The sequence below is a fragment of the Pogona vitticeps genome, chromosome 5 (genome assembly GCF_051106095.1).
Source record: "Pogona vitticeps strain Pit_001003342236 chromosome 5, PviZW2.1, whole genome shotgun sequence".
Taxonomy (NCBI): domain Eukaryota; kingdom Metazoa; phylum Chordata; class Lepidosauria; order Squamata; family Agamidae; genus Pogona; species Pogona vitticeps.
In genome coordinates this window covers 111781723-111808224 of record NC_135787.1, presented here as the reverse complement: position 1 = coordinate 111808224, position 26502 = coordinate 111781723, and the positions used below count along the sequence as shown (strand labels likewise).

Here is a 26502-nt window from a genome sequence, read left to right as displayed (position 1 = left end):
ACCCGCTGTGCTGGCCTGGAGAAATCTCTAGTTCAGTAGTTCCCAACCTTCGGTAACCCAGGTGTTCTTGAACTGCAGCCCTCAGAAATGATAACCTGCATAGCTGGTGATGAAGGCTTCTGGGAACTGCAGTCCAAGAACACCTGGGTTTCCTAAAGTTGGGAACCATTCCTCTATTCTATCCACCAGCATTCAATTGTGGATCCTTGGAGCAGGGCTGTCAAAGATAACCTGGAATTTATGTGGATGATGAGGTTAAGTGTGGCCTAGGGAAGCTGCATCATCCCAGAGCATCCTCCTAAGGAGGGACTGGTAAATCACTTCTGAGTAATTTATACACAGAAAATTCTGGGAAGATAATCTGAAGTTGGAATCAACTTGACAGCACATTACTAGTATTACTTATTTACTGTCTAGTGCAGTTTTCGGACTCTGCTCATCTGGCCTTTGATTCCAGCACCACAAATCCAAATAGCAATGGGCTCAAGTGACAGGAAGTCAGATTTCAGTTAGAGATCAGGAAAAACTTCCTGCTGTTAGAGCAGTTTGACAATGGAACCAATTACCTGAAGAGGTGATGAGCACTGCAGCACTGGATGCATTCAAGAGGAAATTTGACAACTGTCAGCTATACTTTGATTTAGATTCCTACATTGAGTAGGGAGTTGGATTCGATGGCCCTATAGGCCTATTCTAAATTCATTATTCTACAATTCTATAAATTGAAGGTTCAGGAGAACTCTGCCACTAACTCTGAGACACTGGTACTGGGCCAAAAATAATTTTCAGTGGAATTACATCTCTCTCTCTCTCATAACTGCAAAATATAAACTAGGAAGCAGGGTATTTGTCATGAGCCTTGCAGATCACAATGCAAAGCTGATAGACTGCAGTTGCTTTCAAGCTGCCAATCAGCTGTACAGTTCTGCTCTGCTTATTATAACACAGAGCAAGTGCTCAAAACCTTTGGCCCTCTAGATTGTTTGGATTACAGTTCCAATTATCCTTTTACAATTGGACATTCTGTGACATCTGGGAAATGAAGTCCTAAGTATCTAAAGAGCTAAAGGTTTCCCACTCTATGCCTCAGATAAATCTGAATGAATGAATTTACTTACAGAAGTCCGGTGAAGAGATTTTTCAGATAGGAAAATATCACCTTCCAAATATATTTTAAGAAACACAATAAATGTTAATAACACTTCACGGCTAGACTACTTTAAACTTACCTCTGTGTCTCTGAACCTGTCTTCATAGTCCAACCTGTCCTTTTCTACTGCAGTTAGTTTGAGCTTCAAGTTGGAAACTTCTGCCATAAGGTCCAACTTTTGAGTTTCAAGGGATGTCCTGCTTAATAGCTCCTGATTTAAAAAATAATAATAAGCAAAGAATTACTGATACAAAGAAAGAATCACTGTGAGTTTATTAGCCAATGTAGGTCCATAGCTACACACACATACAAGAAATCTATACTAGGGTCAATTGAAAAAAAATGCTTCCTTAAAATTTAAGTTTAGTCAATGGACTACATTGCTAACACTGGAAATCAGTCATTCTTCAGTTTCCTGTACAATGTCCAAATATAATATGCTCTGTTTTACAGAACAGGATTAATGTGTTATCATAATCTACATTGCACCCATCAAGATATGCATGATTTTAAAAAACAGCACGTTATGCAATTAGATTTGTTTTAAATGGCAAGTTGTTTGTGCACAGAGACATACAGAATGCACAGCAGTTTATGTACAGTATCTGTCTGTCAGTTTGTCTGTGTGTCCGCCCGCCCATCTGTACCTGCTGTAGCATTTCTTCTGTGGCATTCAGCTTCTCCCTGTGTTCTTCTAGACAGAGCTCCAAATCCCTGATCTTTTCTCCTTGAGCATCCACCTGGTCAGTGAGAACACTCACCTGTAGAAAAGTTGGATGAATCAGAGCACCAAGCCTCTCACTTTTAGGGAATGAAGTTTCATCTGGAGTTATTATACAATATAGATTATGTTTACTCGCGTTTTCAGCCACCAACAAATCTTATCAGAGAAAAAATCTATCACTACTATTAGCAAAACATATTCACTAGCATGGCTCAGGATTTTCAGTGTACAATAGAGTATTCACAGATGTTCCTTACCATGCAGAAATTGTCCCTTAGAGGAGGAAAAATCTGTCACACCAAGATTGTAATTAAAAATAACATTTTCCTCCATGTACAACACATATGAAGAACCCCAGTGGACGATCGCAAAGGGTCATTTAAGCAAGGAATGGGGTTTCTAGGGTCCTGAAAGCCATGCTCCTGAGGTCCCCCAAGCGCTGGATGGTGTTTTCACACCTCTTGCTTGGGCTGGCAGCCAGATTTTGATCTCCTGTTTTCCTTATCCATTCAGGAGATCCAGGGTATGAATGGCTCTCCATCACCCCTTGGGAGCCCATTAAGTGCTAGTTGACAGTCCTTCATTTCACTTCCATGCCTGGAAAGGAGGATGGGATAGCAAATGCAATCATCCATTGGGAATGGGCCATCCCTCTTATTTCTGTGCACCATGAAAAAGATGAGCAGAAGAGATGCCTGGGAACATGACTTCGGAAAGTGGGCTGAGACTAGTACTTGCTATTTCAGGGAACAGGAAATACATAGGTCTCACATGTTTTTGGATTATGACTCCCACCAGCTATCACCACTGATTAAGCCCAGTAGGGCTGATGGTAAATACATCATTCACATAATCTGATGCGAGTTTTCCTAGCAAACATAACAAATGATGAGATCAATCACAATTCAACAACATCTGGAGGGCTATGCATTCACCATCAGAAATGCTTGGATAGCCACATTTCCAAAACCTCTATTCTCCTCTGAGAAATGCCTTTCTCAAAGAAAATTTCCTTTCCACTTAACATTCTTAAAATTATTTTAAGGAGTGTGTGAATATGACTTGTGAGTAAGTTCACCTGCCAAAGCAGCTATGTAACTTCAGATCAACATCCAAGGTCTCCAGAATTCACAGAAGCACAAAATGAACTTGGAAGAAAGCTTACTTGCAGAACAAGAGATTCCTTGTCATTTTCCAAACGTGCAAGCCGCTCTTGATACACATCTCCATTAGCAGATATATGCCCATTGGTCTGGAAAATACAAAATGAATTGGTGTGCTATTACACAATTCCATCAGTGTGACTCAAATGATAAAGCTAAATAAAAATCTAGATGAGTGCCAAATAAATTTCCTGATGCATCTCCAAGGCTAATAAAAAAATACAAAATCATTTCATCAACTATGGCAGAAATATTCAAACTGACAACACAGAACCTAAAGGCTCACAAATCTCAACAGCAACAATTAAGAGCAGGGGTCTCAAACTCAATTTACGTGGGGGCCGCTGGAGGCAAAGTCTGGGTGAGGCTGGGCCGCATCAGATTTTTAAAAAAAAACTCACAAAATCGCCTTGCCAAAGGAGAAAAGCCCCCATCGGTACCTGCAAAATTAAACAGAACGGGGCGCCCCCCCATAGGTGCGCACATGCACACAAACACACACACATAAAGAGGTCTGGCAACCTTCCTCTGAGCCCCCCCCTTCAAAAAAAGGCGCACTCAGCAGCAGCACCTACCCCACCACGACAGGAGAGCAAACTTTGCAAGGCGAGCCCAGGCAGCCTCCAGGGCCAAGGCGGCTGAAGCAGGATGAAGAGGAGGAGGAGGAGGAAGCACCGCCGGGTGCTGAGGTGGCCACTGGCTGGGCTCGTGCTGGGGGTGCCGAGGAGAAAGAGAGCCAGAGAGCTGGTTCCCTGGAAGAGGCGGTGGCAGGTGCTGTTGGAGGCGCTCTTTGAGAATGGAACGGGAGCAAGCTCCCCTCTCAGGCATTGCTCGGTGGCAGCTTGTGCGCTCAAGACAGTGCCTCTTGCACCCTCCATCTGGAATTGCAGCCTGCCAGCCAGCACACCTGTCTGCCAGCTGGCAGGTTACAGTTCTGGATGTAGGGTGCAAGAGGTGCTGTCTTGGGAGAGAGCCGGTGAGTGAGGCTAGGCTTTTTTGACTCTTGACAGCAAATGGCCCCCGGGCCGCATGTTTGAGACCCCTGATTAAGAGGAAATCTAATATTGTGCATTAGTTTCAGCACTGCCTTTAACCCAGAGTTCCTTTTGAGAAACAAAAATGTCATGCACCCTTTCAATTTTGTCTTGCCCAATTGTTTTATTTGACATCTGGACTACTGTTATTTTAAAATATATATACCTTTGCGCCAATCTCTATATATGCCTCCCTGGGAAGCAATGGTTAAATGGCTGAGAATCACTAATTTACTGCATCTAAACGACAAACTAACTGAATCTCATGCTAGATGATAGGATTTAAAAAGAAAAAAAAATCCCTATCTGATTATGGTACATGCTTATTCTTCACTACAACTCTAGAAATGACTTGTCTTGAACCAGCGTAAGATGCGGAACTATTGGGAGCAGTGGTCTGATTTTTCATTATTTTCTTATATGATTTGTACATATTTTCTTATATGTATCAACATCACAAACAGGGAGAAAAACACTTGGAATTAACAGGACACCCATCACCCCCAGTGCTTGCCTCATTATTTATAACTCAGTTTTGGATGAAGTCTCGGGGTCTCTAGCTGTTGCTAGTTTAAGAACAATAACTTTAAGAGCGACAATACCACACTGCTTGTCCCAGTTGCTGGATATACTGAAGATATAGATACTGCATCTGTACTCACCAAATCCTATGTGAAATCTGAGTAACTCATAAAAGTAAACCAGAAAAATAACTTTTTTCAAAACAAAGCTGCCCAGCTCCCTGAGCCAGTCTGACCATTGGCTATCAGGTTAGGAGGATTCTGGCAGCTGTGGCATCCCAGAAAGTAACTTTCCCCATTTTTGTGTGAAGTGCATATTCCAAAACAATGTATGCTGTTCTACAACTACCCAAGTTTACAATTCAAGTTATCAATTCAGAGTGCAGCACCAAAGTTCTCTTTAAAAATACACCACAAATTTGTCTGAAGGCTGCAGGGCACTATGTTTTGTATGTTTTATCAACAGGAACCAAAAATAAATAGCATTGAGATTGAAGAGCAAGAGCAAGCACTGTTCCTGTTGCATCTGTTTTAACTTAAATGAGGAGAACATAAGATCAGTTATCACTAGATATGTCTGAAGTACCATCTGGTATTTTGAATAAATTAAAAGACAAAAGCTGTAAGAGCATTTCCTTACGCCCAGGCCACCGAACAAGTAGCATGGTAGGGTGCTGCTATAAATCCAAAGATCAACCTTTCAGGAGGAAGTTTGTCTGTCTTTTATCAAGTTACATCAGAGAGCAACAGCTGTTTTCACACAACACAGTATCCTGATCCAGAGATTATGGCTGGAACAGTGTAAAAGCTGAACGGGTGCCAGAGATATGGTGATGCATGTATGCCCCTCCTTCATATTCCCACCCTACCAGAAGCCAATCATAGCTTCACCACCCATTCAGCCTTTACACAGTTTCAGGCACAATAATGCCTTGATAGAGCTTGAACCTAGAATGGGGTAGTATGTGAAGAGAGGCAATATTTTTCAGTAGAAGAATGACTCGACACCATAATGACGAATGGTGAAGCATGCTTGTGTATCCTATTCATTCTGTATTACACCTCATGTCTACTAAATCCTGGAACCGAATAACCTCACCTCTCTTACCCCTGTTATGCACTGTCAAGTTGCTTCCAATTTATGGCAATCTTCAAAAGGTCCTATCTTTAACAGCCCTGCTTGGGTTGCAAACTGCAGGCTATATTCTTCCTTTATTGAGCCAATCCAGCTCGTGTTAGGGGCTTCCAGTTTTCCTACTATCTTCAACTTTTTCTAGCATTACTGTTTTGTCTGGTGACTCTATTCTTCTTGTGATATGCCCAAAGTACAATAGCCTTGTTTTAGTCATTTTATCTTCTAGTAAGAATTTAGGCTTGATTTGACCTAGAACACACTTGTTTTTGTGACTGTCCATGCTATCCACAAACCTCTTATACTTCTGTTACTTTCAATACAATTTCAGAAATTGAGAATTGCTTTGAATTGGTCAAGCGAAAGTCTGTCAAAAATAAGAGATGAATCAGAAGCCCCCTTGCCAAAAGTAATCTCTGAGACAGCCCACCAGGAGCTGAAGGGCCATCACAGGTGCCCAGAAATGTAAAATTACAGAGGGGAAGACTTTCATGATTAGCTTTTTAGAGGATAGAAAACTCTGGACTGGGAAGGAAAGGATGGGGAAGACCCACCAGAGGGGTGAAACTCCATTTGCAATTATTACAATCGAAGCCATAAATTCTAGTTGAAAGAAATATAACAATTTGCAGCTGAATAATACATTTTTGTCACTTGAAAATGACAGAAAGAATGGAATTTTATTCCCCATGAAGTGCCCTTTCCTGCACACATACAATGAACGGTATACCTCAGCAGAGATAAGGTTATTTTGCAGTCTCAGAAGTGGTGCAACATAAAAAAGCAGAACTGGGTAGACTTGAAACAATAAATACTGTACACAATTTAGCAGCAGGAGGTTGAGGAGGATTTTGGAAATGAGACACTGGGCTCTCATGACCCCAATTTACTTCCTGCACATTCAGCACTTCCAAAAATGACTGCAAGATCAAGCATCAGGGCTGAGCGCTGAAACAAAGGCAAGTGACTCCGGAAGCCAAGCCAATTGCTATAAACACAAAAAGGCTGCCTGACAGGATGGCCAAGCAGAACATTATTAGGACAATTATTGTCACAGTGTGTCGCGCTTTTGCTTTGCACCTCAGCGCCAGACATCTCTGGCATTTTATCACTTCTTAACACACTTAAATTCATGCTGGATTGGATTAAATGCAAAATTAAGCCCAAACAGAGCTGACTTCCAGCTACGAAAAGATTACCTAACCTGCTAAACTCATAAAGTTTTTATCAGCAAATTGTTGATTAAGTCCTGTCGCCTTCAGAGGAAAAACAGCAGCTAGAGAAAAAAAAATTAACCAACTTTTTTCTTTTCAGATAGCCTTTCAAATTCAGTGGGGGGGGGGGCGCAACTGTCAGTTCCAGCAAAAACCTAACAGAGAATCCTGCAACCTCTTAAAGTCCCCTATTTGTATGTTTGTTCATTTTTTTTATTATAAACTTTCATGCCGAATGCATTCGATGAAGGGACTTTATACACAAGCCCTCTGTGCAGTGATTAAACTAAAGTACTGCAGTCAAATCTCTGCTCACAACCTGATTTCGAGCAAGACAGGGTCAGGTAAGCAGCTCAAGGCTGACTCAGCCTGCCATCCTTCCAAAATTAGTAAAATAAGTACACAGCATGTATGAGTGTGAGTGTATGTCTGCCAAACTGTTGTTTACAAACTTATGATGTTCTTGCATTATGGAGCACCGTATAAGTCCAAACAACAACAGCAACAACTGTGGTCCAGGAAAGCTTATGCCAAAGACATAAGGACAGAAGAAGAGGTCTGCAAATACAGTGATGTGATGCTGTTATGCTCCACCTGGAGTACTCTTACTATACTGGGAGAAGAAAAGCACAAAAACTTGTACCTTATTTTTGAAAATGCAGAATCCTCCTGTAAACTCAAAGTTTTCTTTATCCTCCTGACAGGAATGGCAGAGAATGGTGTTTCAGTGAGGCAGACAAAAGTAATGGTTCCGAAGGTGCTTCAGAACAAGATGGCAAAGTCATAGCAAGTCTGTGAACCCAGGGGTATAAACATTATTTGCCTGAGTTTCCTTAAACTAAGATTAATCCAAAGATGTATCACATGAATTCTTTAAAGTCCTTTTATTCCCTAGTATGTCATGTACTCCAGATTTCAGTCCAAGACTCTAATGACATGGATTGGCTAAGACATGCTTAGTCCAGCAAATCCACTGGTGGAGGCCTATAGGATGTAAAACCTCCACAGATACCTGAGACAAATCTACAGTGACAGTTCTTAACAATGACTTCTAGCTTCAACAAGATATTCATACCTGCCCCAGGTTTGACAAAATAACTGTAATATACTCTTAATGCAGATGACCAAATTGTTGGCGTACCTTACAGGCAAAGTGGTGGTTGAGAAGGAAATACAAGGCATATTTGAGATGGGGATAATCCAGCTTCTTAGAGTACATGGACTTCCCCCTGTGGTATTGTCTAGACACCTAAAATGCCCTGACATATTCACAGACTGTGGTAAATTGTATACTACAAACTGCCACTTGTGGTAAACTTTTGGAAAATTTGGACCATGTTCAGGACATACCCACCTTGGATTTAACAAACAGATACTGCCATACATTCTGTACTAAGATCAAAACACAGAACAGCTCTCGTTACCCATGTAGAGTTTAATATGCTTCCCCATGACCTATGCAATGCTCCTACCAGTTTCCAGAGATTGGTGGACTCCCTACTAGTTGGTTGCAGAGATTTCATAATGACTTGCTTAAATGACATTGCTCTGTTCTTGGATGCATGACATGATCATTTGTGGCATCTCTAGAGTATCCTCCAAAGCATACAGAATGCTAGACGGACAATCAATGCAAGGAAGTGCCAATTTGAGTGATCTACCATAGGCATCAAGTGAGCCAAGGAATCAACAGCCTCATGCATGTCAAAGTAATTCTGAACTGGCCTATCATTAGATTCAAGAAACTGGTCCAATCCTTTCTTGGGTTGGTGGGGTACTATAGAACATGTTGACTCCTATTCACCCCTATTGTAGCAACACTGCTGTTCCATTAAAGGATGGAACTAAGACCAAGAAACCCCATATGGTTTCTGGTGTCCCCATATGGACACCAGACTGTCAGAAAGTCTTCTAGAAGTTGAAGAGTGCTCTTATGTTTGATTGTGTGCTAGCTGACTTTTACAGGCCGTGCATCATCTCTAGGAATACTTCAGAAAGTAACAGGGTTGGCCTTATGCAAGAAGGGCCAGAAGCTAAGCTTCATGTCATAATATTTCTGAGGAAGAAGCTTTCTGATTATGAAGCTCCATTTTTCAAGAGGAATGTTATGCAACCATGTCCGGTATGCTTTAGATAAGTTGTGCCCATATGTCTTAGGGAGCCATTTTTGTGTCCAGACTAGCCCACCACTCCACAGTAGCTTTATTCAATCAAAGGTATTTCTGAGGGCTTCTCAAGTGAAGTGAAGCCAAATACAATGGCTGCACCAGACAGAGTCCAATTTGAATAATTGATAGCATGACCAGGTAACAAATAAAACATGGTTCTTGTATATTTAATAATTGCTAAACCACTTGGAATACAAAGTATAAATTTCTTCCTCCACACAACAATGCATGCAGGACTTCCTCTTCACCGATGATGCAGCTGTTGTTGCCCATTCTGCTGAAGCGCTCCAACAACTTATGAATCGTTTTAGGAAGGCCTGCCAAGATTTGGATTGACAATCAGCCTAAAGAAAAAACAAGTCATGGGCCAGGGCGTGGACTCACCTCCCTCATGCATTGGAAAAGCAACTACCATGTTTTGCAGACCAGTGATGGTGAACCTATGGCACACATGCCACAGCTGGCACGCAAAACCCTCTCTGTGGGCACACAAGCCATACATTACCATCAGGAAATACTTACCAGTCCTCTGATCCTGGATTTTGGTATGCCCCTCTGCTGGTGCAGCGGTCCAGCAGAAGGGTGCAATGGCGGCCATTACCAGTCTAGCCTGATGGGGGATTGGAGAACTGGTAAGTATTTCTCTGTTAATACCATCCGTAGGTAGCGTATTTGCCGGCATATAAGATTACTTTTTTGGCCCAAAAAACATGCCTCCAAGTGGGGGGGGGGGGTCATCTTATATGCCAGGTGTACTTCAGTTGGGCCAGGAAGGAGCCACCGTTGCCGTTGAGTCAGTGGGGAGGAAGGCAGGCAGCCAGCAGGCGGTCGGTCCGGATGGAGGAAGGGAAGCAGAGCCAGCCATGCCTGAGCGGCCAGAGCCCGCTGCTGGGCTGCCCGCCGCCCCGCTGAGCCAGTTGCCCACTTGCCCGCCCGCCGCTGGAGAGCCGCTTCCCCTCCTCCTTACCCGCCATGAACTTCCAGGGCGGGCCCGGGCAGAGCCCTGGGCAGCTGCCGCCGGCACCGCAGCAGAGCCGTCCACTCTATATTTTGAGTGGAAATGTTAGGGGGTCGTCTTATACGCCCAGTTGTCTTGTATGCCGCCAAATATGTTTTTTTTTAAAAGCAAGCATTTAACCCTTGTAGTGCAGGGGCAGTTGTTTTTCTAAACTAAAACCTCGGTATTTAGATTTAATTCCAGAGTTGGCACTTTGAAATAATGAAGTTGGTTTTGTGTTGCAGTTTGGGCACTTGGGCTCAAAAAGGTTCACCATCACTGCTCTAGACTCACAAAGAGAGTATGGCTTAATAAGAAGCTGACAGGATATACCACTTCTGTACTGCATTGAGTCCTGGACCCTTAGCACACAGCAGGAGAGGAAGCTGAACATGTTCCATATGCATTGTCTCCAACGCATTTTTGGTATCCCCTGGCTGGACAAAGTTCCAAATAGAGTAGTCCTAGAACGAGCTGGAATTGTTAGCATGTATACATTACTGACACAGGGATGTCTATGTTGGCTTGGGCATGTCATGAGACGGTTGGATTCCAAAAGATCTCTTGTACAGTGGGGTCTTGACTTGAGAACTTAATCCGTATTGGAAGGCGGTTCTCAAGTCAAAAAGTCTGTAAGTCAAGTCTCCATTGACCTACAGTGTATTGAAAACTGATTAATCCCATAACAGGCCGTTTTTGTTCCATTTTGGTTTTTTTTCTGGTCTGTAAGTCAAATCTCAGTCTGCAAGTCAAACCTAAATTTTGCGGCCAGAGAAGTCTGTAACTCAAAAAGTCTGTAAGTCGAGCCGTCTGTAAGTCAAGGGTCCACTGTATAGAGAATTAGTGCAGGGAAAGCGCCCCAGAGGGAGACCACAACTGCAATACAAGGATATCTGCAAGTGGGATCAGAAGGCCTTAGGAATGGACCTCAACAGATTGGAATCTTTGACATCTGAGCAGATGTCAAAGATTCCAATGGAGGCAAGCAGTGCAGCATGGCCTCTCTCAATTTCAAGAGACTTGTTCAGCAGGCCAAGGCAAAGAAGCAGTCCTGAAATCAGCAAAACCAGGGAGCTGGACAGGGGACAGATGGTATTTGTCTTCAGTGTGGAAGGGATTGTCACTCTCGAATCGGCCTTCTCAGCCACACTAGATACTGTTCCAAGACCTCTATTCATAACACATTATCATAGTCTTTTGAGACTGAAGGATGCCTACAGTACAACAATTAAGTGCAGGAAGCTTGTCCTCTTTTTCATTCAATCACCCTGTATCTGCAGACCCCTCATTACATCTGAGGATACCATGCAGACATAACTTTAAGAAAAATTATTTTCATCCCCACCCTTTTTGGTAACATATTGACAAAAGAGAGAGAGAGATCAAAAGCTGGCACATGTTTTCTGCTCCTTTGCTTGCCCTAATCATGATATCATCCTAACAGTTTTTAGGAAAAAAAATTGTTGATTTTTCTTCCATATCATTTATTTATGAATCACCCATTTACATTGTCACATGTCATCAAAGTGCATCCAACTGAAAGTGACCGTAATAGGCTTTTCTAATTATGTGAGATATTTAAGAAATGGATTTACTGTTGCTGCCTTCAGTTATTTTCCATGGCTGAGCAGGGATTCAGACCCAGACCTCCCGAGGCCTAGTCTGCAACACTAGCTCTCCATTTGTGTTACATACTAACAAAACTAACAACAACAACAACAACAACAACAACAACAACAACAACAACAACAACAACAACAACAACAACAACAAAAACCAAGCCACCACCAGCCTTCCTGGTGGGAACGTATATGCTCGTTGTTGGACCTGGGGAGAGTGAAAAGTGGAAATGTAAGAATAGTTGGGTGAGGAAGAAAGGAAGGATATGCACAACAGTTTTGCTTCAGCTGGGGTTATGGACTACAGGATTAAGCCAAAGACACCTCAGGCCAGTAGGTTTTAGCTGAGATTAGAAGGACCACTAGAAAGTGCACAGAAGCTGCTCCGAGCATAAAGGGTAACAAAGGAGAAATGGTACGACACATTTTAATAGCAGTAGATTTGCATTTTTCTGTGCTATGTACAGAGAATGCTATACATTGGTTGCATTAACTATTTGTTTTTGGCTTCACTGGCATGCTACAAGCAAAGCAACACTTTCTGTGACTATCACAGCGCATTCAAACCTTGCCCCACATATGAAAGTGACATCCTTGTTCTTAATTTATTGGATCAAGCAATCCAGCAGCTTATTATGCACCTTTGATTAACCTTTCAAGGTCAGGAATCCAGTATGATACCCTAGCATTTCAGATTCCAGATAGGAAGACTACTCTATACTTTTTAACACATGGGTGGATAAAATTTGGACTCCCCAGATGACAACGGACGGCGACTCCTATCAGCCCCAGCAAGCATAACCAATAGTAAGAGATTATGGGATTTACAGTCCAACAACAAGTGGAGAATCAAAGGTATTCTGTTGTTGTTATGTGTCATCATTTCACGTGTTTCATGGAGACCCTAACAGGGTTTTCAAGGTATGTGAGATATTTAAGGAGCGCTTTTACCAATGGCAATGTGTTCCTGTGGCTTAGGAGAAGTTGAACCCAGATCTTTTAGATTTTAGTTCAGTGGTTCCCAGCCTTGGTCCCCCAGATGTTCTTGGACTAGAACTTTGAAGACTCCTGGCCAGCACAGCTAGCAGTGAAGGCTTCTGGAAATTTTAGTCCGTGAACCTCTGGAGACCCAAGGTTGGGAACCACTGTTCTAGTCCATCATTCAATAAACAGGTTCTCACTTGCATATTTTATCTCTGCTTTAACAGCTGCAAAGAAAAATTCTCAACAAGTACAACTCCCCTGATCATTTAATACAGTATTACATACATCTGTTAAACATATGCTGACCTTGGCCTTTACTGATCTGGCAGGCCTGTGGCGTAATTCTCACTGAGGTAGTAAATTTGAGCCTGAGGGATGCCACTTTCAGAGCTAACTGGGTAACTTAATCAACTCAATTTCCTCTTGTGAAGAAATCCAATTCTTCTCTCATGTTATGTCTGTGTCTCTAAAATCCCTGAAAATGTTGCTATGTTGGGGAACAAGAGCAGCACTTAAGCTATGGATGCCTACCTGTTCACCAGCAAGCTCAGACTTCCAAAGCCAGAGTTTGCACTGATTAGTCCAACAAGCTCCAGTTGCCCTCCCACAATAACCAAATGGGTCCTGCTTTTAGTGAGATATACAATAGAGATAGGCACGACCCTCAGTTTGGAGGTCCGTGCCAGTTTGTACGGACGGCACCAGAGGTGCTGCACGTATCTCATATTCCCAACTCCTTGGCCAATGACCCATTCACCAGCAAGCACATGCCACACATACAATCCAGCACAAACCTACGAACCAAGGTTCATGCCCATCTCTAACATACAGCTAGAACACTAGAAACTATTCAGATCATAACTCATTAATTTAAACCTGCCTTTAAGTTCCTGAGATTCTGGGGGATAGAACATGAGCTTTGGAATCCTCTGTCGTCTTCTGGCTTTCACTGCTTCTGATTGTTCTGTACAAGGTTCTGGACACTGGCTTTGTTAACGGGGTGCCTTGCTGCACTATACTTAGCTAAGAGCTCTAGTAAGCTTTGTTACTCTGTCTACAGCATTTTCCTGATGTTTCCCTTGGTTTCCTTGTCTATCTACACAGCTCCGTGGAGAGAGTCCAATCTGTATTTCTATACAAAATCTTAGGCCTTCCCCACTGTGTTCCATATGCTGCCCTATGTCTTGAATGCGGTCAACAGAGAATTGAAACTAGGGCCTGGCTCAGTTTCCTAAAATACTGGGTCAAAATCTGTTTTCTCTCTCCTAAGGACACCCTGCTTCAAGCCCTGCTTGCTGACAGTTTGTTACCCAAAGGCCTGGCCCTATTCTTAAAGAAAATCAAGACCCTAGGGCTGTCACCAGACCTAATGGGCTCAATACCCCCCTCTAGGGTCTTCCAAACCATCAAAAACAGGGTCTTGGACATAGAAGGACAAACGCTGTTTAGCGCGGCCCTAAAAGTCTGCTCTCCGCTGTACTTCCAGCTACCTCTCACCCTCGGACGCAGACCCAACTACCTTCATCTTCTAGAACAGCCACAAGACCGCTGGGCATTCACCCTCGCTAGATGTAACATATTACCATCAAGTCTAGCGCAGGGCAGGTATAGGGGCTTACCAACAGAATTGAGAATCTGCCCATGTGGGCAGGGAAAGACTGAATCCCTGCAGCACATGCTATTTTATTGTACACTCTACAAGGATATCCGCCTGTCACATCAGATGGTCTTTCTCCCCCTTCATTCCGGATGGGCAGACCTGAGGAAAATACAATACCTTCTAGGTGACCTTAGCAAGGAAGTCACTCTATCAACCGCCAGATACGTCCAGGCCATTATCCAGAGACGCCGCAACATGTTCCCCCAAAACGAGGGGCTCCAACTTTGATGTTCTGGTTCCTCCTCCCCCCAGTAATGAATCTTTCCCCGGTATTTTATTGTTTTATCGTTTTATTTATGCAGCATGCCAATAAAGGTTTCTGTACTGTACTGTACTGTACTACTTGTCTATCTTATAACAAACCTACCTCTTCATCAGTATTGTGAGTGCTGATACATTTGTGTATCTGTCTTTCAGACAAATTGTTCCTGTTAACGGTTTCTATCTGTGGATTCAATGGTGCAAGTTGCCCTCTTGTCTCCTCTCAGGGACACCCACTCAGGTGTGGGCTTCCTTTGCCTGGACAGCAAGGGATTTGTGGCAGTGTCACTAGCTTGAAAGACAGATTTTTGCCTGAGAGTCCCATCTAGAGAGCCTGCAGCTATGAACAGTCGTGGCTCCTCTAGTTAGGTTCCCATTTATTTCCCCATCTGCACATTTCTTCTTCAACACATCCCCTTTGAAAAGAATCCTTGTATAAAGAAAGAGAGCCAAGAACGGGGCTCACAGGAAGCTCCATAAACAAAAGAAAGAGGTTGTTGTGGGTTTTTCGGGCTCTTAGGTCGAGTTCTGAAAGAGCATTTCAGAAAAGAAAAGAGGATTTATTTGAATCAGACCTTTATAAACTTATTTTTTCCTTCTATTCTATCACAGTGATGAAAAACATGTAGACCCATTCTAGATGGACGGGGCATAAATCTAATAAAGTAAATAAATGAATAAAAATTTGAAATCCAACAGCAATTTTCTTACTGTGGTAAAATGATTTTGGGATCAGACCCTATATCTATTTTCTACAAGCCTAATTTAAGATTAGAGTTTGAGGATTCAGGAGGAGTGAAGACTGCACACAAACACATGTTCCAGCAGGTGGCATCTTTGGTCAACTGAAAGGCTAATTTGTTACTAAATGATTGCCAGATCCCCTTTCTTTAAGCACCTCATCACATTTTTGCCACATTTTAGCATGGTATTTGTTTGATCCTTTTTAGTTCTGTTCAATTACTATTTTAGATTTAAATATTGTAATTCAATGACGTTAGCTGCTTTTGGTACTTTTTAAGGAGAAAGACAGGATAAAGAAAGAGAGACAGAGAGAGATGAAATGCAGTTGCAGGAGATGCAAGATGTAAGGCCATGAGCAGAGAACATATGTTCAAGATCACTGTACTAAAAAGAAGTGGCTTATGTGGTATTAAAATATCATTTTAAAATTACATGAATGTCCAAATTTAAATGGGCCATAGTAAAACATGATGGTTTACAGAAGAAGAGGTGTAGACATCACTATTGCACTAAGAGTTTACTCATTTCCAGCATGGCTGAACAAGTCTTGTTTAACGTTAGCAAGAGGGGATATACAGTTCCTAAATGTTGTCTCCAGAAGGCCTAAAAAGCCAAGGTTACTTTGCTCTTATCAGATACAGCAAACTAGTATGTTCAGGGAAAACTGTATGGAAGTGCCAATCTGAACACAAAGAAGGGCTCATTCACAAATTAAGGCATCAAAAGTATTCCCTGATTTGAGGCTAAGCATTAAAAAGTGGAAAATGCCCATCCCTTTTAAAGAGACAACTTATCAGACAAAATAGGCAACAGGTATCAAGAGAAAGAAAGCTTTGCACTCTTTGAGCTCTAAGGGCAATTTTTCACAAACTGAAACAACTTGGGGAGAAGATCTTCCCACCGAGAAGCAACAACTCCCTTAATGAAATTCTTCAAAGATTTGTCAGAACATTGCTAAGTAAGAATTAGAATACAATACAAATTTATTCTACAGCCAAAGGTCCGATAAATAAGAATTAGGAAAAGGCTGTGTGGTCTTTAAGATTACACAAATGTAAAAGTGGGTGATTCCTTTTATTGGATCACTAAAATATCAAACAAACTGCAAGTTTTTGTAAAGAAGATTCTACTTCATCAGGACAAGCACTACCACTTCATAGATACTGCAGAAAAATTGTAGTTAAAGAGTTAAAAAAAACTGATGGTAGATGTTTGTGACAAGTCTCTCTGGAGAGGTGATTTCAGACTCAGGTCGCAAACGTCATCTGGGGGCTGCAGTCATATGATCATTGCTAAATAAGTTATCAGTCTACCAATCTCTGAGCATTGGTCAACATTGGCTGAAATTCTAAAGTGGAATAAAACAGGGACAGTAGCAGCAACAGTGAAGAGTTAAGTCCTTGAAGACTGGCACAAGAATATATTAAATCAGACTAAGCTTCTCTCAGGAGACAATGCTTTACACCAGTGGTGTCCAACCTTGGCCCTCCAGATGTTCTTGGACCAACTCCCAGAAATCCTGGCCAGCAGAGGTGGTGGTGAAGGCTTCTCGGAGCTGTAGTCTAAGAACATCTGGAGGGCCAAGGTTGGACACCACTGCTTTACACCCTCAAAACAAAAAACTGACAGAGCAGGAAGAATGATAAGCAAAACAATGTTTGTTTTAGTTAACACAAAAATTATATACAGCCTGGAAAAGAAAAGACGGGCCTTCTAACGTTATGAAAATAATGCTTAAAACAAAATGTGACTCTCACATACCCCCTGACAAAACAACATAAGATCCTTTGAAGCTGCACTATGACAGTGGCTAAGATCCAACAGCGCACTATACTATCTAATGCCAATACTTAGAATTGTCTTCCCCTGCTACTCTAGCCTTTTATTGTGCAAAAAATCCACTGCAGACGGATTCTCAGGTCTCCAAAAGATTTCGTAGGGTGACCTAGGCACAATGGTGGATGAACAAGCAAGGAGGAGTCACTGGTTCTGGTGGAAACATGGAAACAATGGTCCTTAGTTACTGTGCAGTTTTGATACACATCAAAGAGCATTACAGAAGGAAAACAGGTCAAACAAAGGGATAATCCATCAATCTTTTCTTTTTACACATACTAATGTATATTATCGCCATACCATTTGACTTTGTAGCCATTCTATCAAAATCTCTGCTGTTGAATCTGGAACTTGACACCGTAACCCTTCTTTTTCATCGGATTCCATCATTTCCAATACCCCACGTAAATCTTCCACAAGATGTAGGGCACGCAGGCTCCCCATGAATGGAGATGTTGGGGATTGACAGTCAAATATGCCATTAGAATATTCCAAAGCCTTGGAGCCTAGAAACACAAAAGTTTTAAACATTCAAGCAAACCTTTAATCATCATGTTTTTTGAAATAAAGTATTTGTCTGGTGTGGAAGGAGAGAGAAAGGAAGTAGGATTTAAAGTATTAAGAGTTCTTAAAACTTAAAACAATCAGGAGTTAATCAAAGAAGTGAGACATACTGTACTTGGGAAAGTCAGCCATTTCAAATGTGTTAGTAAGCCAAATTTATTTTACGATTTGTTTAGTTATTTATCTTGTCTGAGCAATCTTTAGATTTTTACACTAACAGGGACCTTAAAGTGGCATACACTGAGTAACCTCATTCTTAATTCTCCCATCTGAGGTTGCATTTCCCTAATTTTCATCTACTAAGGACCAGATGATTTTTATTATGTCCTGATACATAAAATTATAGAATTCAAAGTGGGTGTACTTTCTTTTTCACATGACTGAAACTGTGTTATGACTAGGATATAAATCCTTGCTTATCTTGACCTCACAGCAGGCAAAGAAGATGAATTCCCACATTCTTCTGCCTGTCTGTGAGGATACACAAAAGTTTCCTGACATTCTCATAACTATGTGGATACGTTTTCCTGCACAACCCCCCCCGCCAAAAAAAAAACCAACAAATGACAATTTGCACAAAAAGTGGGGGAAATGCTTCTTAGTTTTAGGGTCATTTGACAGTCAGTTCTCCTGTACATGTAATGGAAAAGGAGGTGAGATTTGCACACATGTATTTTGCTCAAATTACAGAGAACTTAAACAGAAAAAATGTGGGGAGCCTTGCTTCACTCCTAGTGAGAAGCGAGGAATCTCACTTGGCTGTGAATACCTTGGTCAAGAAATCTTGATGAATAAAGACATCTAAAATCAATGAAGAATTTTTCAATCCTTCAAATTCAAATTTTCAATTATTCTTCATATTCCTACAGTAGTCGTGACCTATTACTGCTCTCAATTTTCTTGCCACAGGTAGCATCATTTACTTTTTGTAACTATTTAATCCCATTGTTTATAATCGCTATGTCCATTCTGCTGTGCAAGAGTGGTTGCCAACTGAGGAGAATAATTTACATGTCTAACAATGTGTATTCTATTCTTGAAAACATATGTCACAGTATATCTGTTTGTCTTTAAGATGTCACCAGAGGAATATGATCTCTGATGGATGCATATAATAATCTGCATGATATATTTTTATTTCCTTATTTGCAGTTATACTGCCTGGTCCCTTAGGCAGTAAGGTTGAAAGTAACTTTAAATAGCTCAGGCTTTCTTTTGAGAAAGAGGAAAAACAGACCCTAAAACCAAATGATTAGACAAAAAACCAACAATCTGAATATTAAAATCTGACAAAAAATAAATCTAAATTATAATTCTTTATGATTATAACATGGATGGGATCTGGAATCAGTCTCAGAAGCAGGTAGAGGCTAAAGAGCAATGTCATATTTTAATGTCACAATACTGTTCATACAGTGACCTGGGACTAAATTTCAGTTAAGACTTCTGAATATAACAGGCACAGGATTGTGCTATAAACGTGTTGGGAATAGTTTGAACATCTATTTGTTGTCCTAAAAAGAAATGCCTCAGAATGCAGCACACCATTTTCAAATGATTTCCACCACAATTTAAGACACCGTGTCACCTTCTGCCCTTAAACATATCATCATCAATAACCCTCTCCCCAAACCTTAATGCTAGCCTGGCATGAGCACATTTCACAGTTAGCCATTATATGCAGGCAATGGATGGGGTTGCTGGAGAAGCAACAGAGGGTTCCATCTATCCTGTATAGGAGGAATAGAGTGAAGGCTTCCACATCTTTCCCCTGCCAATACTCTAGCAGTAAAAGTGAACATTGAAAGCCAAGAGTTATTTGTGGCCTTAATTGCAAGGCTGTGTTACTTTCGGAGTATTTTTAGACTGCATGCTTGTATGTTCCCCGAATGTAGGGAGAAAAACACTTTTTAAAAAAATTACAAAAGTTACGTCTCGATTGTAACAATTACAACACTGATCACATCAGCTGGGCGATTTTCCAAACTGTAGTAGAAAAAAGTAATTTCCCTAAGCCCCAAGTATCACAGACATAAGAACTTGTCTATGTTAGACCAAACCTAGATCCATTCTGGCCCAGAAGCTAAACTGATGTTTCTAGGAAGCTCAGAAACAGTGGAGGAAGCCGTCCTGGTTGTCTGTCATCTTGGAGCATCTGCTGCTCAGAGGTACTGTCTCTCTGGTTATACAGGTTCCATTCCACTACAAAGGCAGACAGAAAACCATTCATTTATGGAAGCTATGTTCCCAAACTGGCCAGGTTTGTACAACACTCCACCAAAGTCTCATTTTTTTTTCCAAAGGAAAAAATGTATGTGCATTTACAGGCTGTTTTAATTGGAAAACTTTTCTTGCCAAGGACACGTATAGGTTAAAAAACAGCAGTTATGAAGAAATAGCTTTCTGGTCTCAAGTCTCCTGGAGGAAACGATATGAATCATGCTCCAAATGACTCTTATCAAAATGTATTCAGAACACATGAATAATCTTTCTATGAGGCTATGTAATCTAAAGTATTCTTAGAGCTGAACAACTTTCAGAAGTTAATTCACTGAGGGGAAAAGGTGATTGCTATCATGTTAATTGTCAGGACACTTTTATTGTTGTATTCAATTGCTGAGAATCTGGACCTTTTTATCCTCGTGTAAGCTGCCTTACTAAGATCAATCTGGAATCAACCATCTTCAGGGGAATAAAAATGCAACTGGAGAAGAAAGTTGACATTTGTCAAATAGATCTAAAATGTATGTATGACATAGATATTGGAAAACTGGTTAGATGGAAAGATGCTATTATCAGTTTATAAAAGGATTTCGCAAGTGCAATAAAATAACCAATCTCTGAGAACTTTTACTGCACCCACTCGGACTATTTTCTTAGTTTAAGCAGCTGTTTACACAGCTTGGCTTGGCATGAGATCAAGACAAATTGTTAGTGTGCTTGGTCAGAACTCCCTTTCTTTACTACCTCTTTCAGAACTGAGAAGGAAATAGAGCAATCAGCACTTAGTTCTCACAAACAAAAAGACAGCATATGCTGTAGAGGAGTAAAAACTTAGCTTTTCCTTTCATATGCTGGTTTTCCCACCAACCTGAGAGAGATCTGGAATAATTTAAAGATCTTTATGAGCTCTGTAGTCAACAACACCCTTCCCTGTCCTTCTATTCTTGAGGACCTTTAAAACACACTTGTATCTATATTTGAAAGGTGGGGGAAATCCAAACCAACCACCTCAGTCTGCAGTGAACAGATTGCAATGGTGGAGTCATATCAGTCAACAGCTTTGAGAAGCAGATGGTGAGGGTTAAGAAGAGAGCTTCAAGCAAGCCTGATGGGTTTGTTTGCATGAATTTGCAAAGCAAGCCCATTCAGTTTGATCTCATCCTCTCTAAAGATAAAAACATCCTCATGAACAAAAGGGCACATGAAAAGAAAATTAAAAACAAGCAAACAAACTGGATTAGGGTTCTACCTGCAATAATGCCATCCATCTGTTCCAAAGCTGCAGCCAACATCTCACTTGCATCACTCATCATCTTCTTGTTCCTTCAGGGCAATCACTCCAAATACCTAAAGTAATGAAACAAGAAATGTTACATGCACTTTCCTGCACTCCAGGAGTCACTGCAAAGTGAAATGATCTACAAATGAGAGTTTTACACAAACACCCTGCCCTTGTGACCAAAAGGTTTCAGCCCTTTCAGCCACAATGGTCCAAGGTGCACATCACCCAGGCCTCTCATAACCTGAAGTCTGTTGCCTGCAAACCCAGCCTTTATGTGGGAAAAGGGGAATGGCTTCCTGCCACAGGACGTCCCTTTCCAACAAGCATCCACTGTTATAGACCGTCTGTTCTGTAGAACATCTGTTCCTTTCTATAGCCAGCAGATGTAAAGTTAACAGACAGGAGATCAGGTCTTAACAATGCCCAGAAGCTGCATATTTGGAGCTGTGTCCTGATACACTGAGATGGCTCTCGTGAACAATAGGCTTTGGGCTTACAGTCTCTGTTCACAACAGCTTGGAAGGTTTCCAGGGGGAGGTTCTAACATGAAGACAGAACCTTCAATAGACAGGCATGCACAAGCACAAGTGGGAAGTTATTATATGTGGTGGTCATGTGGAGTAGCCAAACAATATTGGAAAAGAGTACATGCTATGTTGCAACAAATATTGCTCTGTAAGGTGCCATTAACCCCAGAACTGTTTTTACTGAGTATGATACCTGATAATATAGACAAGTCAAAGGAATATATAGTTGTATATATTGTTACAGCAGCCAGAGTTCTATATGCTAAAAATTGGAAAAGTCCGATGGTACCGAAACAAGATCTTAATGAAAAAATACGGGAAATAGCAGAAATGGATATTCTATCAGAAGTTATGAAGGACTATCCCCTGCAAAAGGCAACAGAAAGATGGGATCTATTCAACAAGTGGACTGAATTAACAGGCAACGTATAAATAGCATATATTGAGATGAGAACTTAATCTAGAAGGCAGAAAAGAGTAATCAGAATAACCTAAAATCTTGATATGGCAATAGGTATAGAATGGATGTTGGTATGTTATTGTCTCTCCTCTTCCTCATAAATTCCAAGTCCCTTTTTCCTTTCTGTCCCTCCTTATGTTAAAAAATTAAAAAAAATGTGGAAAAAAATAGACAGGCATGCACAACTGGAGATTCACCATGCCACATACAACTCAACACCCACATTTGTCTGGCAGCCCACCAATTGCTGTTTTCCAAGGACTACAAAACTAGGGCTGCTATCAGGCATTTGGCAACTCAGAATACACAGCTACATTTGGCTTGCTGCATCAAAATATCAACAAGCCTACACAACAGATGTTTTAGCCTGCTGCCCCCCCCATCCTCCTGTAAAGGCTGTTTAATCATCAAATTTTATATTTGGGGGCAAGAGATCACCCACTTGCTAGACAAGTTCAGAGCAAACATTTCACAAGTGTTTAGTCTGTGCAATATTCATGTGTTCAGCTTCAGGTTTCAATGATCATAGAAGTGGGACTAGAAGGATGAACACAGTAACTCCATCCCCACTCAGGTCACCTTTCTTGTTCCTGTCTGCCATGATACTGGCCACCACGGAGAGCATCCACTGATTACTCAGGCACATTACCCCTGCTTGTCTTGGTATAGGTATTTCTTGGGGAGGGCAGGGGATCCAGTGTGCTAATGGCTGGGAAAAGCTTCCTGTGTGACTTCCCAACAATTCTGTGCCTACTTGCTCCTTTAGTGTTCTAGGGTGTGACAAAGAAACTGCAAGATTGTTGCTTGTTACTGCAAAACAACCCTGCAAAGTAGGAATGCCCAAACACCACAAAGTACTCAAAGTTGCAAGGCACCTTCTTCAGTACCACCAACCACTTGGTCTTCCAGAGTGACCACAGAGTTGAAAAAAATTATTACTTTTATTAAAGGCATTTCAAAATGGCAAAGATGTTCAAAAGCAGATTTGAAGCTTCCAACAGGAGTAAAATGATGTGAAGCAAATTCCTAATGAAAAGCAAAAAGGAAACTCATTCAGACATTAGGTAACTTAGAATAAGACCCACGGAAAATAATAAAGCTAGCTACCTATATCTATATTTGCAAAGTAAGAGAGATGCAATAATTCAGCAGAGTAGCAGGAATAGATTCATTCTCCTGAGAGATGAAGCAAATCAAGCAGTGGCTTGGCAAATGCTAGCCTGGTAAAACCTTGAATACTTCATTGCTCAGATCCTACTTATATCCCATCATCCCCTCTCTAGATGTTTCAAATCCTTTCTTACACTTTTGTTGCTCTGATCCCTGAAACTTCTGGCAAGTACACTTTTTTGCAAAAAAGTAACTTATTTCATGCATCTCCTCCACCACCACCACCCTGCCCTCCGACAAGGCAGGTGCCAGCATTCAAGGTACCATGGGAAGAGGCTCCTTACAGCTTTCTCTGGAATCTAATCTAAAAGTTGCAAGACCAAACAGCTGTAGACTGCTCTCTCAAGATGGTTCTCCCTCCGATCTGACAAATTCACCTATCAGGCACACAGTTTCACAGACCACAGGGAATGGATTAACCCTCTTTTTGCCAAATCCATCACACTCTCTACATGCTGACGGAAATGTGGAACACCCACATGATCCCTGATTTGCCGGAGTCCTCAATGCCAGCTGGCACCAATAAAAAAGATTCCTCACTGAAGAACTATGCTCTCAACACATAAAAAAGGATGACAATGCTTACCTGCTACTATAAGCCTTGAAACATAATCCCCAAATGACAGATAGATAGATACAGTAGATAGATAGATACAGTAGATAGATACAGTAGATAGATACAGTAGATAGATACAGTAGATAGATAGATAGATGGATGGATGGATGGATGGACGGATGGATGGATGGACGGACGGACGGACGGACGGACGGACGGACGGACGGACGGACGGACGGACGGACGGACGGACGGACGGACGGAAATAAATAAATAAATAAATAAATAAATAAATAAATAAATAAATAAATAAATAAATAAATAAATAAATAAATAAATAAAAGTGAAAATCCTTGGGGTAATGAGCAGAATTAACGAGAGAAGGAGGGAAGGAAGGTGCGAGAGACTGAGGGCTTCATCAAGCTTATTTAAATGTATGGAGAAAATGTATGGAGAAAATGGAGAGAGGGAGGGTGGGTGGGTGAATGTGTGTGTCTGTGTGTGTGTGTGAGAGAGAGAGAGAGAGAGAGACTGACTCAAAACTATGAAAAAGAACAGACAAGGAAAACAGAAGGCTTGAATTAAAGCGGAGGGGAGGGTGGCTTTTTAAGATGCTGTCTAGATTTGTTATTGCTTTTCTCCCAAGAAGCAGGCGTCTTTTAATTTCGTGGCTGTTGTCACCATCAGCAGTGATCAAGGAGCCCAAGAAAGTAAAATCTGTCACTGCCTTCATATCTTCCCCTTCTATTTGCCAGGAGGTGATGGGACCAGTGGCCATGATCTTAGTTTTTTTGATGTTGAGCTTCAGACCATTTTTTGTGCTCTTTCACCCTCATTAAGAGGTTCTTTAATTCCTTCTCACTTTCTGCCATGCTTTTGTGTAGTTAATGAAGCAGAAGTAGATGTTTTTTCTGGAACTCTCTGGCTTTCTTCATAATCCAGCACATGTTAGCAATTTGGTTTCTAGTTCCTCTGCCCCTTCGAAATCCAGCTTGCACTTCTGGGAGTTCTCGGTCCACATCCTGCTGAAGCCTGCCTTGGAGGATTTTGAGCATAACCTTGCTAGTGTGTGAAATGAGTGCAATTGTATGGTAGTTGGAGCATTCTTTGGCACTGCCCTTCTTTGGGATTGGGATGCAGACTGATCTTTTCCAATTCTCTGGCCACTGCTAAGTTTTCCATTGATGTTGATTTAAAAAAAAGCATGCTGGTCCTTTGATGTTGGGCTGTGGCACCAGGGTGGGTGACATGACCTTTAGCCTGGTTTGTTCCTTTTTGCACACCACACATAGAATGAGTAAAGTGGTAAGAAAAGCCTCCCCCCCGCCCCAACTCTGCCTTGGCTGTCTCTAGCAAACACGTCATTGCTAGCACCACTCTGGCAGCCACTGATGATGATTAAATCCTCTGTGAGCTAGCAAAAATTTAATGCAACTTGCTAGGCACATTGGACACCTTATTAGTCCCTATACCACCCCATGGTGTTCCATGGTGTTCCAGAAAAATAGTGTACATTTTTATTAAATTTGGTGCATCCTGCTAGTTCGATACATAGCCTGGCAGCCATTGATACTGATTATATATCCTGCTAGTTCGGTACACAGCCTGTGTAGATTCAATAAGATTTTGAATTCAAATAATGTATGATTTCCTTCCTTTCAAATCAAGGGGGTAATGTTGGCATATATAATTTTTTTAGGGGGTAAAAGGTAAAAAAGTTCCCTGACCTCTGCTCTAACACCTTGCCACTATGGACCTCAGTGCTGCTTATATCAGTGTAGCTTCAGCGAAGGGATTGAAAGTAATTTGCAGGAAGCAATAACATTCTTATTATTTTATTTTATTTTAAATTGCTGGTGAATTGCTGCTAACTAACAAAGCACCAGTCATATTACGTGGCATGCACCTGACTGCACAACAGATGTATGCCTATTAATACAATGAGCATCTCACCAGTCAGAACCAATTCATCATGGTGAGTTAACACACAAGTAAACTGCTAACAGGATTCTGGTCAGTGGGTGAGAAAATACCTATTTTTATGTAAAGTATTATAATGAAGATTACATTGATTTTTGCAGAATGAATTATGTTAAATGCTACTTTAAACCTAAACCTAAACCTATGCACCATGCAAAAATCACGTAATATTTGGACAATGACCCCTGGATTTTCTGAAAACCTGCAGGAAACAGACAACGTGCGCAAGACAGCTGTCATCAACTTGGAAGAGAATAACTTGCAAATTGACATTGTTGACCTGCAAGATACAAGATTGCCAGACTCAGGCTCTGTGGCAGAGAAAACTATTGAATGAGACCACGGAATATGGTGTTGGCTTTGGGGTTAGAAATAATCTGCTAAGATCCACTGTTCTACCTACTGCGGGAAGTGAAAGAATCCTGTCTCTGCAGCTCCACTCATCAGCAGGACTGGTCACCCTCATTAGTGCATATACGTACACCAACACTGTCATCTACAACAGAAAGGCTGATGATCTGGCAGCTACTATC

General features: G+C 41.4%; 1 protein-coding gene across 18 annotated transcripts in view; it reads right to left on the bottom strand.

The window, feature by feature from the left end:
* The window catches only part of PPFIBP1 (PPFIB scaffold protein 1), a 139009-nt gene that overhangs the window by 42395 nt on the left and 70112 nt on the right, over positions 1 to 26502 (bottom strand). For all 18 annotated transcript variants that reach the window (XR_013545658.1, XM_073000734.2, XM_020810043.3 and 15 more), the window contains exons 2-6: positions 21244 to 21341; positions 17508 to 17713; positions 3040 to 3126; positions 1798 to 1911; positions 1230 to 1361 (exon numbers count right to left, since the gene is read on the bottom strand). Coding sequence is in view for 17 of the 18 variants with exons in the window: in XM_073000734.2 (XP_072856835.2) it covers positions 1230 to 1361; positions 1798 to 1911; positions 3040 to 3126; positions 17508 to 17713; positions 21244 to 21307 (603 nt within the window). In the remaining variant the exon portion in view is untranslated. The remainder of the gene's footprint in view (positions 1 to 1229; positions 1362 to 1797; positions 1912 to 3039; positions 3127 to 17507; positions 17714 to 21243; positions 21342 to 26502) is intronic.